This window comes from Echiichthys vipera, assembly GCF_963691815.1.
Source record: "Echiichthys vipera genome assembly, chromosome: 9".
NCBI classification, from domain to species: Eukaryota; Metazoa; Chordata; class Actinopteri; order Perciformes; family Trachinidae; genus Echiichthys; species Echiichthys vipera.
Window position 1 is genome coordinate 7,903,261 of NC_139834.1, and position 13,996 is coordinate 7,917,256.

The window sequence follows — 13,996 nt, forward strand, 5'->3', positions numbered from 1 at the left end:
ACAGTGGGGGAAAAAAACTCTTTCCTGTCTCATCTAATTTAACCAAGTAGAAAAAGGTGCTAATTTATTAAACAGCTCAAACAGGGGATTACATGGAATGAATATTCTCTCCACAGCAGCCCGATTGGTGTATTGATTTAATTATGAATAGATGGAGACCAAAATAACCCAGGCCAGTACAGTTTGTGTTGTGTTGCCAGGCTTGAAATAGCAAAGAAGTTGCCAAAAGAGGTATCAAAATGGTTTTGAGTCTCTTCCGCAGAGCTTCACGCAGCTGTTGGTAAGGGGGAGGGATGGCTGTATGAGCTAGCAATGGCATTTATGACACACTCTTGCTGTCATTCAAACAGCCAGCCCATGGGAGGAGCCAAGTGAACACTGATAAATCCTTCAAAACCGCTGCCTAAATGTAGTCTAGGATGCCTCATCAGTATGCAATACATACAACTATGGTGATACAATACACCTACACAAAAACACATTGGCCCTCATTTATCAAACGAACGTACGGCAGAAAAACGTGCGTACGACCATTTCCTGACAAACTTCGGCATTTATCAATTTGGACGTGAGCGGGAGCTACGATCAAATCTCACGTCTGGTCTGAGATTGTGTACACAAATTTGAGCCTGTGTATTTGCGGTGCAACACAGCAAAATCTGTCTGAAAATAATGAACAAACATCAGCTGTCATTAAGCATAAGCAGTCACATATTAAGAACAGATCAAAACGGATTCTTAAAACGGATAATAAAAAAATTGTGGTTGGAGCAATTGATTGTACTCATGTGCGTCTGAAGGCTTTTAAATCGCTTTTAAACGTGGTGGCCAGGTGGCCAGGGAGACACACGATTCTTTTAGATTTCAAAACAGCTCGGCTCCAGCCCCCGCAACCCCGACAGGGACAAGCGGTTGAAGCGGTTGCGCTTTCCTGAATGAAAAGGAAAGCGCACTGCAGAGCCAAAGTCATCTCCTCGGTAAGTGGCTTTCCTCGATAAATTGCATTAAATCAAACAAGATATCAGATGATTAACATTTTGGTATGGTTCTTCTAGGTGACAAAGGTCTAACAAAATACCTAATAACCCCGCTGGCAAACCCCGCTACAGAGCAGGAGCGCAGGTTCAGCAGTCGGGTTGACTGCCTCCGTTATTCTTTTCCATACAGCGTTTTTATGGGCCCCTTTTATTCCACTCTAAGGGCGCGCTCACACTATCCTCCCGGACCGAGACCCGGACTTTAGGGTACTTGTCCCCCCTCCCTCTCCCCCCCGCGCCCCAGCCCCGTTTGTACTCACACTACCAGGGCCTCGGCCAATGCTTCTTGCTGTCCATACGCCTTCAAGCCGTAACACGTCACACGCATTGATCGCGTGTGTGTGGCTTTGTTTACAAATCTTTCCATAGACCTCAGAGTTTTTGTGCGTCTTGTCAACTGTTTTTGAATATTTTCATCCGACCAAATCTGCAGTAAACACAACGTGAACCTTTCACCACCATTGTTGTTGTTGTTAAATGTCCGCGCATGGTCCGTCCTTCTATTTACATGTCCGAACAGGCGGACATAACGCTACTGCCGTAGGGCTCGTGCTCGTGCTCGTACACGTGCGCACGCTCGTGCTCGTACATGTGCAAACGGCTCCGCTAAAGCCCACCTCTTTCAAGCGGGCCGTGGCGGCCCAGCTGGCCCCAGTTGAGTTGCACGCAAACGAGCCCTACGGCAGTATCGTTGTGTCCGCCTGTTCTGACATGTAAATAGAAGGACGGACCATGCGCAGACATTTAACAACAACAACAATGGTGGTGAAAGGTTCACGTTGGTGTGGTGCGGAGGTGGAGTGTTTACTGCAGATTTGGTCGGATGAAAATATTCAAAAACAGTCGACAAGACGCACAAAAACTCCGAGGTTTATGGAAAGATTTGTAAACAAAGCCACACACGCGATCAATGCGTGTGACGTGTTACGGCGTGATGGCGTGTGGACAGCAAGAAGCATTGGCCGAGGCCCAGGCAGTGTGAGTACAAACGGGGCTGGGGCGCGGGGGGGAGAGGGAGGGGGGACAAGTACCCTAAAGTCCGGGTCTCGGTCCGGGAGGATAGTGTGAGCGCGCCCTAAGACTGCCAAAAAGCACATCTTTATTTTGCTCCATCTCGGGTGTCAGGATGCCGATCTCTGTGTCGGAAAAGTGTCTTTTCTTCCCAGCGTTCTTCCTCTCCGTGTTTGACATCAGTGGGCGAGGCCTCCGAAACAGGAATATTTAAGGGCGTAACATGTTAATGATGATCGAATTCAGCCGCCGCATTTATCAAGGCCCGCTCATTCATACGCTGAGATTGGTCCGATACGAATGTTTCATAAATCACACGTGGGTCCTTTCCTACGACCAATTCTGCGCTCAGATCTGCGCCTGTTTATAAATGAGGCCCATTGTGTAAATTAAAAAATATTTTAACATTTGACAAATTGTCTTAGCATCAGTACCAAAACATTGCAACAGATGCTCTAAATTAATCAGCAAAACTGATTGACAGTCTTCATCTCAACCTGAATTTAGTCAGTGAGTAATCTCATCTACTGTAATACCTTGTTTCCTGCAGCTGAGTTGCAAAATATATATCATAATTAACTGGCCAGCAGCCCTTAACCCTCTGTGGCATATTCTCTAACCAAGACTGTGAGGTTTAGTGCATGGGCCTACTCTCCTTTTTGCCTCTCAGTGAGCCACAGGCAGAAAGGTGCCTATTAAAATTAATGGGCCAGTGCAGGTTATTCAACACTGCGACACTGGAGCTCACTTAACAAGGAAATGGTAATGACCACTACAGTGAGCTAGCCATCGCCATTACCCCTCTCCGACGCTTTGACAGCAGGCATTAAAAATTCAGGAGATACGTTTCCCTCTGACCATGATCCATCTGTCCGGAAATAGGACCACTTCACAATGTCTGTACCCCATGGATCACTGGACAGCCTGAGTCTTTATGTATCCGAGTGATGAAGGGAGCAGACATATCCTACAACAGGCATTTAAGTGCTGGGTGAGAAGAGGAAAAGGAGCTGGTACTCACCTTTTTTAGGCGTCCACTCTTGGTACCCACAAAGGCAACACAGTAGCCATTGTAGACATAGGAGGTGACAGAAGTCATGCGGTCCCGAGTCTCGGTGTAGAGAGTGTGTCCGGTCACCAGCTGTGAACCACCAAGTGGCTGGTTGATGTCCAAACCACAGAAAGAGTCGTCAATGGGCACCGGCTGTGGACAGAGATGACAGCAAAAGTTATAGAGGGATGAAAAAAGGACAAGAGATAAACGAGAACCCAGAAAAGCATTACATGAAAAAGTAAGGTGATCATGAGACAAATGCATCACATTAATGTGTACTGTATGGGGTGGAGTGACAAAAATACCTTAGAGGAGAGACGTTCTTAGAGAATAAGATACTAGGAGAGTGGAGAGACTGAGATGCAGAGTATTATGAAAGAAGACAGCTCGGTAAGGAGGAAAGATGAAGGTGACAGAGTGAGACGGAAGGATAGAGCGACGGTCAAAGTTTTGGAAATAGTGGGTAGTGTCAGAACAGTATCTGAGACGGAAATGAGGGGGTGAGAGAGGTGAGCCTGAGAGAGAGAGAGAGAGAGAGAGAGAGAGAGAGAGAGTGAAGGAGGTCACAGCGAGGTGGAGGTGTGCGGGTAAGTCTCCCAGCCAGACAAACGCTTGCCTTTCTGTTCCACTTGGCAGACATGTTTCAGCTCCGACTGACTGAGCTCCACCTTGCTCTCACCGTGGCTCATTACCCTGGCCTATCATCACACATCTGCAGGAAGACACATGCTGCATGATAACTGTGTGCATCAGCAAGCATACTGCATGATAACTGTCCGACACTGAGATATGCATCTATGCAAAGAGGCTGCAATGAACTGTATTTACCCATTCATTAGAAAATAATCACTATGGTAAAGTCTCGTTAACTTAGGAAAATAGTATATCTAACAGGAATTGCCCATACTAATTGTCCACCAAAAATAGCCTGCATAAACCTGCTATGAATAGGCTATAGACTCCTTTCCCATTGCCAGTAGACGAGTATGCCTGTGTCATGTTCGACATCACAAACATGCTTCAAAACAAGGTTAGTACATAGTAGAAAGTAGTATAGAGGCCAATGACAAACGGTGTTACAGACTTAATTTTAAGCTGAGATGATGAGTCACAGAAGTTAGATCGGGTAGATCGTACCCACCAAATGCGTCACCGAACGAATCCAGCATATTACCTTCAACGCTCAAGTTAGCAGCCAGCTAACGTTAGGGTCAGGTTAGACAAGTTAGGGTTAAATCTCTTTACTTATAACATTAACAGTCTGTGTGTTGATACCTGTGCAGTATGCCTGTGCTGTCATTTGGCAGGTACAACCTAGCGTCTACTCTTACTGTCGGAGAAAAGGGACCACATGGGTGTCATTTTCCATCACTGCCAATAAGAGCTAGAGCCGATAAGATACCTGTGACTACTGCAAAGTCATCTGTCCCAGCATTGAATGTAAGTAGAAACATTTCCCACTAAAGACAAAAGCCAGATGTTAGTGGGTTTTTTGTCCAGTGGGAAAGGGGCTTCATCCAGTAGTCCCAGATAAGAGAAGGTGGAGATGGTGAATGAGAAGCAAGACAGCGGTCTTTCTGGTGTTGAATGAGGTCAGCTGAGACAGTCTGAGTGGCAGTGGCCTCAAAGTGCCATGTGGAGTAAAGTGAGATGGCCAGGCTGAGGCCATGTATGTGTCCAATGGTCACTTGCTCACAACCTCCATCTTATTCCCTCTGAACATACAGAATACATACTGTATATATATATATATATATATATATATATATATATATATATATATATCTATATCTATATATATATATATATATATATATATATATATATATATATATGTGTGTGTGTGTGTGTGTGTGTGTGTGTATATACTGTATATATATATACCTTTTACCACAACTGATTAATTCTCTATCTGACACTATATCTATATCTATCTCTGGCCTGTCTCCTCTCTTTCTCCGCCTCTGTCTTCGTCCCTGTCAGAGTGGTATAAGCCGACTATGCTGAGTGACATTTCCCACTCTGGGAGGCAGCTTCAGTACTACGCAGATTTTCATGAGCAGAGCAAATGCAATAATGCTGACAGGGAACAATCTCCCCTGTTCTTGTAGTCACGCCCCCCACTTCATGGCATTTCCTTGTATTTCCTTTGCCCGCAGTAGCCCAGTCCTATGGGGCACTCCACTGCAGTATTTATATAGAAGGGAAATAATCATGTAAGCTTCCATCATTATTTTCTCTTATAGTTCTATAATCAAATGTACTGTATATAATTGTCAAAGGTGTGTATGTTGATTAGACATTGACACAAAGAATAAGTCAGATGGGAAGGCTCACAGCTATGTTGAGAAACAGCTGTGAGTTCCAGACATTGGCTTATCAATAGCTGCTGCCTCAAATGCATGCAGCTATTCTGCATATGGTCTTCTGGGATCCAGACCATTTGGTTGCGATTATATCGAGATTGTTTAGATGATGTACGCTTAGCAGACTTGGCCGCCAAGCCAAATCCCCCTGGACTCCATGTGGTTGAGTTTTCTTGTACACCTTCTTGCAGATTGTTTTTTTCTGTTTTTCCCCTGCCTTATCACAAAAAATCTCACAAGCAGTGAAGAAATGTAGATTTGCCACGTCTCTGACTGTTTCATACAGATTACGTTGGTTATCTTTAGCAGAGCTGTGGTGAGACAAAAATAGACTGTAACCCTGTGTGATTAATCCTTATCAAAAAAACTCGCAATACAGTATAATATTTAATCCATGCAGGGAAAACAGTTTGGTCTGTTTCAACAGTCAACTACATAATCTTGTTAAACAATGCCACAAAGTGTTCTATTTGTTGGAACCTGGATGAAGAATGAATTACATGTGACGGGATATCTGCATCTCAGAGTTTCCATCCCAAGGTATATCAGTGTTATCAATACTAGCTCCCCTTTGCTCTCACGACTGGTTAATTAGTTGGTGGGGCATGAGCAAAAAGCAGGGCAGGATGATAGTGTTAGTCAAAGAGAGACACACATAGGCAGCCTGTTACAGAAAAAAAAATCCCATCATGGCTCCTTTCCTTGGGAGTGACTACAGAAATGGTGTGAATCTCCAGATGGCAGAAGGCTGGACGGCTGGGTGATAAATCTTTGATTGGCTGCTGTGTCTGAATCCCCTGGCTCAGCCTCAGTTCCTTTCCCAGCCTCAGCCTTGGCCTGCATGTAAGCGTACACACAGTGAAATGTCTGCAACACGGGGGATGAGAGCTGGGGGTATAATTATGGTTCTCTGCTTTGAGCTCACTGGCTACCTGCTGTTAGCAGCGGACCAGAGGAACGGCATGAAACGAGGTACAGTTAACAGTTTACAAAAAATACAATCTCTTGAGATTATATAACCTTGATTCACCTCATATTTTGATGGATCTGAGACAGTGGCGCTCTAAAAATAACTGCACCGTGAGAATCTGGAACGTATTTGTTTAAGAAACACAAGATGTGAAACATTTGTGCACTTTAAAGGAGCCACGCTGTGTGAGTTGGGGGGATTTAACAGCGGAGACAATGTTAGCATGGTTGACATATCCGGCTGTTCAGTGTAATTTGTATAGGCTTTAAGAGCTCCTCATCCATTGACATCTATCTGCATAATCCATATTATACTATGGATTTATTGGCTGCTCACTGAGCATGAGGACATGGTCTTAAGGACAGTATTTAACATATCCTTATCTGGAAAAGCTTGTGTGTCCTTAGTGTATAATATGAAAGGAGAGCAGAATGTTATTGGCAGTGTGTGCCTAAAGAATAGAGTGGGAGGTGCAGCTTTGCAGGTGAAGGCTGGCACCCTTCAGAGCACACTGAGATGATTGGGGATTCTTCAGGTTTCTAATTTGAGCTACCAGAGATAGAAAATCTCTCCCAACCGCAGTATTGTCATCACTTTATACCAACATCATCTCTCCTTCGCCTACTCTCCTTCTTCCAACCTCTTCCCCCGCCTTCTCTGTGGAGCTCATAGCACCTAACAGCGCCCGCTCGAGATAATGTCTCACTATATTCCTGACAATCACCTCTGACATTGTGCTAATGGAGAATGAAGTGATTTTAATAAGAATAGTCAACTGTTTGACCTCAGGGGGATTAGCAACAAAGGAAGCTGATCAGTGGCTCTCATCATAGTGAGGTTAGTGGAATATCATTAAACTTTAAAAATACATTAGGAGGCTACAGCTCTATCACACACAGACAGTTACTTACTTACTTACTTACACTTAGCTAGTCATTAAGTCTGAATATTCTTAAATTCCTATTAGCAATTACAGAATGAAAGCACAGAGGACTGTAGACTCCTGGGAATGAGGGAAATCAAGAAACTTAATTCTACTTGACAACATGTAGCAGATACTGTACATGGCTCTGTATTAAATAATACCCCCCCCCCCCCCCCCCCCCCCCAACTACTTTCTCACTCCAGAAGGGGGTAAAGTGTGTTTATTTGTATTGTGCTCAAGGAGAATATTATCACTTGATGGTTGTCAAGAGAAATCACCCTTCATTTATGAATATCCTCTCATTGAAATATACTTGAAAGTAGATGCTCTCTGATATCGGAGCTGCAAAACAATTTGACATAATTAGATGCAGTGTGCGAATCATTTGATAACAGAGAGTGTGCCACGCAAGGCAATCAAAAGCATTTCCTCAGAATTGCCATGTTTATTTTCATTACAGCACACACCCTCAAAACTTTGAATGCTGTGGTTTCTAGGCCCATTGAGAAGTTTTGGGCATTCCCTTACAGTTTAAGATCATATTCCAGGGGAGGAAACAAGATGGAGACGTTGGACCATTATGGAATTCTTCTCTTGTCTCTTCATTGGTTGAGGACTGATTACAACCCAGAGAGAATACAAATTCTCAACTGCATATCAGTGAAATCCTGCTTCACCTGAAATTGTCTACAAATGTGCAGAAACAAACTGTGTAAATAATCTTTTTTTCCTCAAATAAGAGCAGCTTTGGACCATTGAACGTCATACTGTGTGTGCTGATGCTGTGTGTACAGTACCTCTGTATATGTGTGCACTGTAACTCACCGCTTTGGTGCACTGCACATCTTTTCCAAGCAGCCAGTTGAGCTCCAGGTTTCCTTCTCCCTGGTAGCAGGACTGCAGGCGCTCCTTGATGCGTGCATTGATGTCTCGGATGGTGAAGACGCAGAGCGCTGAGTCATCCGGTGGGCGATGGAACTGCTTCTGGCCCTTGGAGAAGATGGTGAAGAGCACGTCATCTTGGGCGCTGATATTGAGCGAGGCAGCGAGAACGCGCCCTGGCTTGCCGAGGTAGGCGGCCTGCAGCAGCCGGTACTCGACGCCGTTCTTCACGCAGCCAACGGGCAAAGAGACATAGGAGTGAAACTTGCGATCATCTTTGCAGAGGCGGACAATGCGAGAAGTGTAGAAGAGGTCACTGGTGGATCCGCTCGATGACATGCTGTTCTCTGGCGTCTCAGGCTGCACGGTCAGGAAGTAAACAAAGCTGCCACTGGCAAAGCCGTAAACATAGTAGATGTCAAAGTGGGAGACCAGTGCCAGGGTGTCTGATGGTATTTTGATGAGGGAGGACACAAAGTCAGTGTGCAATTCATAGTCTAGCATCGCAGAAGATTCAGGGTCACGGGGCAGCTTTCTACTGGAGATGGTGGGAAAGTAGTCCTGTTTTCCATCTACTGCTGTGCCAATAAATAGGGTGCCATCCTGGCCCTGAGAAGGCACAATGACCCCATACATGGTCCCAGTCTGGTTGACACTGGAGAGGTAGTGCTCTTTCTTGTGGGAGGGCTCCACTAATATAAAGAGGTCATCCAATCTGAGGAGTTTACAGACACCCTGGTAGAGGCTGCCACAGGCCAGCAACCGATTTTGGGAATAATCAATGAGGAGAAGCTTGTTGACATTGTTGGTAGCGACAAGGGGCTCAGAACAGGGCTGGACAATCAAAGGGGGGTAACAGGCCTTATTGTCATCCTCTGGGCCTGTATCATGGGAAACGAGGAGGGTCAGGTTGCCTGAGAGCTTGTACACACGGTTGACTGCTCCAATATACAATGCCCCTGTGGTTTGGTGAACCGTCAGGTGGTTGAAGAGCCAGTCCCTTCGTTCGGGGTGAAAACTAGTGAATGTCTGCCCACTGCACAAGGCAGGGATCGCTAAGAGCCAAAAGCCTAGCAGAGTAGCAGAAGCTCCTAGTTTAGGGTCAGGTGATAAAGTCCTGCGTGTAGCCCGCCGGCCCTCCATGTTTAATTGGCCTGCAAGGAAACTGCAGAGGAAGCAGAGAGAATAGACGGGGGGTGGAGACCTTCGCCTTTTTGTTGTTGAAGGCTAACTTGTAGGTCAAATCTCCGCAAGGGTCTTCACATGTTTCTGAAAAAGAAAAACAAGAAAGAAAGAGAAACGATGTTAAATATCACAGTATGACTAACACATCCTACAAAGGAAACACATCTGACCAAATGGAAAATGCTCGTCATTAGAAGAGCTTTCACTGTTTGAAAAGGTCAAAGATCATCTGCAGTAAGGCGATGAGCTGTGAAGAAGAGGAGTGGAGGTTTAAAGAGACAATGAGCGGAAACCATCTTGGTGAACATTCCAAAGGATTTGCTGGACAGAGCAAGACAATGCAGGAAAGTGAGGCAGGTTACAGCAAAAGGAAATTAGCCTGACCTGACTCATACTACAGCTGCCGCTGTCACACAGTGAGCAAGCAGTTTCTAAGAACAGAACAATTTCACATAAGGACTCGTACACTTGGCAATGACTCAGCAGACTTAAAGTCAATTGACCACCGTAGAGTGTGGTCTATACCTACTCTGTAAAGTGTCCATAGATAACTTTTGATATGATTTGGCACTATAAATAAAATTGAATTGAATTGATTTGAATTTAATTTAATTTAATTGAAAATGTGTTTCTTGAAACATTATCATGACATTAAATAAGGCCTCCCATTTGCTTTCTGCTTTCTGTTTATCTATGAAACAATATTGAATTTAAAGTCCAAAAAGATTAGAACAAATATATTTGTGACCATGCCAAAACCATTAACGCAATTTTTAGATGTAAACAACCAATATATGTCATACCAGATTCATAAGCACACAGCTGAAAGTCCTGTGCTCTTTTCCTTTAAAACACCAGCCTCCTCAATTAATCTCTACATTCACCCTCTCCCTCACATTTTTTCTCTGACTACAACCCCTCAACCAACACCACTATCATCTTTTCCATATCTATCTGTAAAAACATACATCAAGCAAAGTCTGCAATGTATGTAACCATGCTCAGCCTGGGCTCCAGATCTCTCTCTCTGTGCCATAAAAAGATACTGAGCACTTTGCTGTCTGTCCCCAGGAGTTAATTATCTCGTCCATTGGAAAGGAAGGCCTGGATCTTATTACTGGAACAAAGTGAGAACAAATTGAGAGCCACTTCCACACAGCCCTCCCCCTGCTCTCTGCTCTTTAAGGGGTTTAACAGAATCTCAACCTATTAATTATTATTCTTTTAAACATTGCTGTTGTGTTGTTTTTTTATCCTTTTATTTTATTAATCTTCATCTCCCTGATCAGATCGTAGAGGGATTAATCACTGGCGGTACAACAATCATCTTTAAATGAATCAGCTACCCTATTAGATCTGTAAACAGCTCCCTCATAAAAACACCAGTATATACAGTATGTGTGTGTGTGTGTGTGTGTGTGTGTGTGTGTGTGTGTGTGTGTGTGTGTGTGTGTGTGTGTGTGTGTGTGTGTGTGTGTGTGTGTGTGTGTGTGTGTGTGTGTGTGTGTGTGTGTGTGTGTGTGTGTGATTCCTTCTCCCAGTATTATCAGTGTACTCTATCAGAACCAAGCAGTGTGAGGGGCTAACAAGTGGAGACAATGGCAGTGCATCCCAAAATCAAGTATGATTAGGCGTAGCGATCCAACAAGGGTAATTATTACGGAGCTGGAGGAGGTAAGCTTGGAAGCGACATGGGGACGCCAGGGGCTTGAACGTGTCAGAGACGGCCCTACATCATTTGTCACGCTCCAGATTTGCATTTCCAGCAGCGAGGGGCGCAGAGAATCAAGGGTGAAAGATGTGGCTGGAATAATCAGCATCTACGCCTTGAATTAACAAGCACTTGCAACTGAAGATAGCAGTGTTTTGTAGAGAGCTCCTGCACGGCCGGGCTACTACAGTGACTGTGTCCGAGGCAGGTTTGATTTGTAGAGCCGATTCGGGGATTTCCTTTGAACCGTGTCTGCCCTTTCACAGACCTCATTCCAGATTTGGTAATGGCCATCTTGGGGTCCCTCCCCTCTCCCTGTGATCAACGGGTATGCTACTCAGCTCAGACTTAAATATAGACCCTTAGGGAGTGTATTGATCCATGCGTCCATAAACACAGGTCCTAAGGCCCAGTCAAGCTGTTCCTGGCGTGTGCACAGGCTGAGGTGTGGGAGGTGCTCTATCCCAGAAGCACTTTATTAGCATGGTCATAAAAGTGCCATTGCTTCTAAAAAAGCAGCAAGGGCCAGACCCCCACCCTCACTTTCAGCTGCCTGTGTGCTGCCATGCTCCTTTGTTTGAGCTGTACATGCTAGATGCGCAAAGTGGATCCCTTTGGTGGTATAATCAGCCTCCTGCTGAGCCAGCTTTTTGCTCAAGCCCCGCAGCCTTTTGCCCTTTAGAGCTCTTGCTACACCCACGCCCCTTAATCGTATATATGTGTACACAACATTTACTCCCATCCATCTTTTCTGCCTCGCCTTTTTATGTCTCTCCTCTTCCAGAGTCATTGGGAGAAATATATGCATCACTCCCTCATGTTGTGGCAACAGCTGCAGACGCAGAGAGAGCGGCTGAATGGTGTTAAAAAAAAGGCTCCACAAAGGTTATCCATTCATATTGCTTTAGGTAACAGAGGGAATGAAGTCTTTGTTTAAGTTGATTGCATGACCACCTCTTTGTTGCACTTGACAGAGTCTTCTCTGTACTATGCAGTTGAATAGTAGACTTGAAAAGACTAAGAACAACACTGGATCACCCCTTGTGAGCTGTAATTCAGAGTCATGTCTTTCTGTTGTTTATGGAGGAGTCAGAATTACCGAGAAGAGAATTAACATATAAATGCAACCAGGAATGATTCATACTTAAACACAGTTACCTACTGACTGAGAACATGAATGGGCATGACTGTATTGGCAGTGAAAAGAATTACGGGAAAGGTAGGTCGAAAGCGGTATTTTCAGCTTTTAATTGCATATACTGTATATACAGCTTTGAAAATGTTGTGCCATTTAAAAACATTTTTGCAATTGGTGACTATTTGCAATATCAGCAATATTTTAACACACAATGGGCCTCATTCACGAATATGTGTCTAAAAATGCAACCTGACTGGAAGCCGTCATTGGAAACTGATTTTAAAGAGGCAAGCACTTTAACTGACAGGCGAATGGATGAAGCATCTGTCTATCAAACTCTCACTGAAGTCAATCAGGAGAAGAGAGAAAACATGTTTTTCATAGAGAAAAGCCCTCAGTGCCGTTCTCTTCTCTCATTGAAGAAAAACATTGGGGTTCTGATAAAACTGATGCTACCCCAGCCCCCTCAACTGCCAGTAGCTCCACAAAGGACACCGATTGGTTGCCGCGTGATAATGTGTTATTGCGATAATTCTGCTGCTGTGCAAGGTAAGCAAAATTACAGTCAGATTCATGAAACTTTTACATGACAGTGAATTTAGAAGTTGTCAATCGTTGAATGGTTTAATCAACTGATGAGGATCAATATTATTTAATTTGATTAAGTTAATTAATACATTTTACCAATGCATTAGTATATTAACAGAAATTATAAAATATTGTCTATTAAAGCCTATTTAATGAATGTGATATTAATATGCCATGCATTTTATTAAGAGCTGTGTGTAAGAAGAAGGTAGGTATTACCTTCGAAGGTAAATATTGACGAATCCCAGATTTGTGAGTAAAACATTTGTACGAACAGTTTAAACACAGACCTGTGGCTGTTTGTGAATGAGGTCCAATGAGAGTTGTCTAGGTACAACAAGTTCTGGTTGAATAAGTTCAGTTTGTTGACGCAGGAAGAAAGATGGTCTGACATGATGACAAACTGTCAACCGCTTCAGTGTGTTATATCACATAAAAAGAACCAAAGTATAATGGTCATTGTCAGCACATTTCTATTTCAACTATTATCTGACAGTCTCTTTGGCAGACATGGAAGGCAAAAAAAGAAGAGCATCAAGTCAAGAGAAACAAAAAAGCACTCACATGCCAGCACACATGCAGGCTGTGATCATGGCTCGGAGAAAAGCCAGATTTTCACAAAACTTCCTATTCATAATGAATAGTCAGGCATACAAAATACTGCTTTGGCACACTTTGGCCAGGCTGCTTCTGAACGCTTGTTAGACAAGCCAGTCCCATTGGCTGTCACTGTGTCTGGTTGTAGGGTCCCTGTGCTGAAATGCTGGTGATTTCCCCAGCCGCTGGGCAAGATGCAGTGGTCGCGCCAACTGCAGTCAAATAAGGAAGCTGCATTGTGTCTGATTATCTCATGAAAAGATGCTAAGAAGCCGCAGAAGGAATAGGCAGAGCAAGAAATTAGGAAACGTGAAATGATAAGCTATGCAAACCATCACTGAGGGTTGTGAACACACGGCCTTAGGGCAGTGCAGCAGCCAGCACACTAAATCAAAGGTTTTAGGAAGTGGCCTCTGCAGCGGGAGCAGCTCTAAACCTCTGTCACCCTGGAATATGCAGCAGGTTTTCTACTTTTGTGCCTTTTGATTTTTTTCCCCCTTTTGTCCCTGTATCCTAAGCTTCTTAACAATGC

At 44.1% G+C, this 13,996-nt stretch overlaps 1 protein-coding gene across 2 annotated transcripts in view; it reads right to left on the reverse strand.

Moving 5' to 3' along the window:
* plxna2 (plexin A2) overlaps positions 1–13,996 on the reverse strand; it is a 188,329-nt gene that overhangs the window by 150,883 nt on the left and 23,450 nt on the right. For both annotated transcript variants that reach the window (XR_014593339.1, XM_083919826.1), the window contains exons 2-3: positions 8,189–9,514; positions 3,070–3,252 (exon numbers count right to left, since the gene is read on the reverse strand). Coding sequence is in view for 1 of the 2 variants with exons in the window: in XM_083919826.1 (XP_083775952.1) it covers positions 3,070–3,252; positions 8,189–9,388 (1,383 nt within the window). In the remaining variant the exon portion in view is untranslated. The remainder of the gene's footprint in view (positions 1–3,069; positions 3,253–8,188; positions 9,515–13,996) is intronic.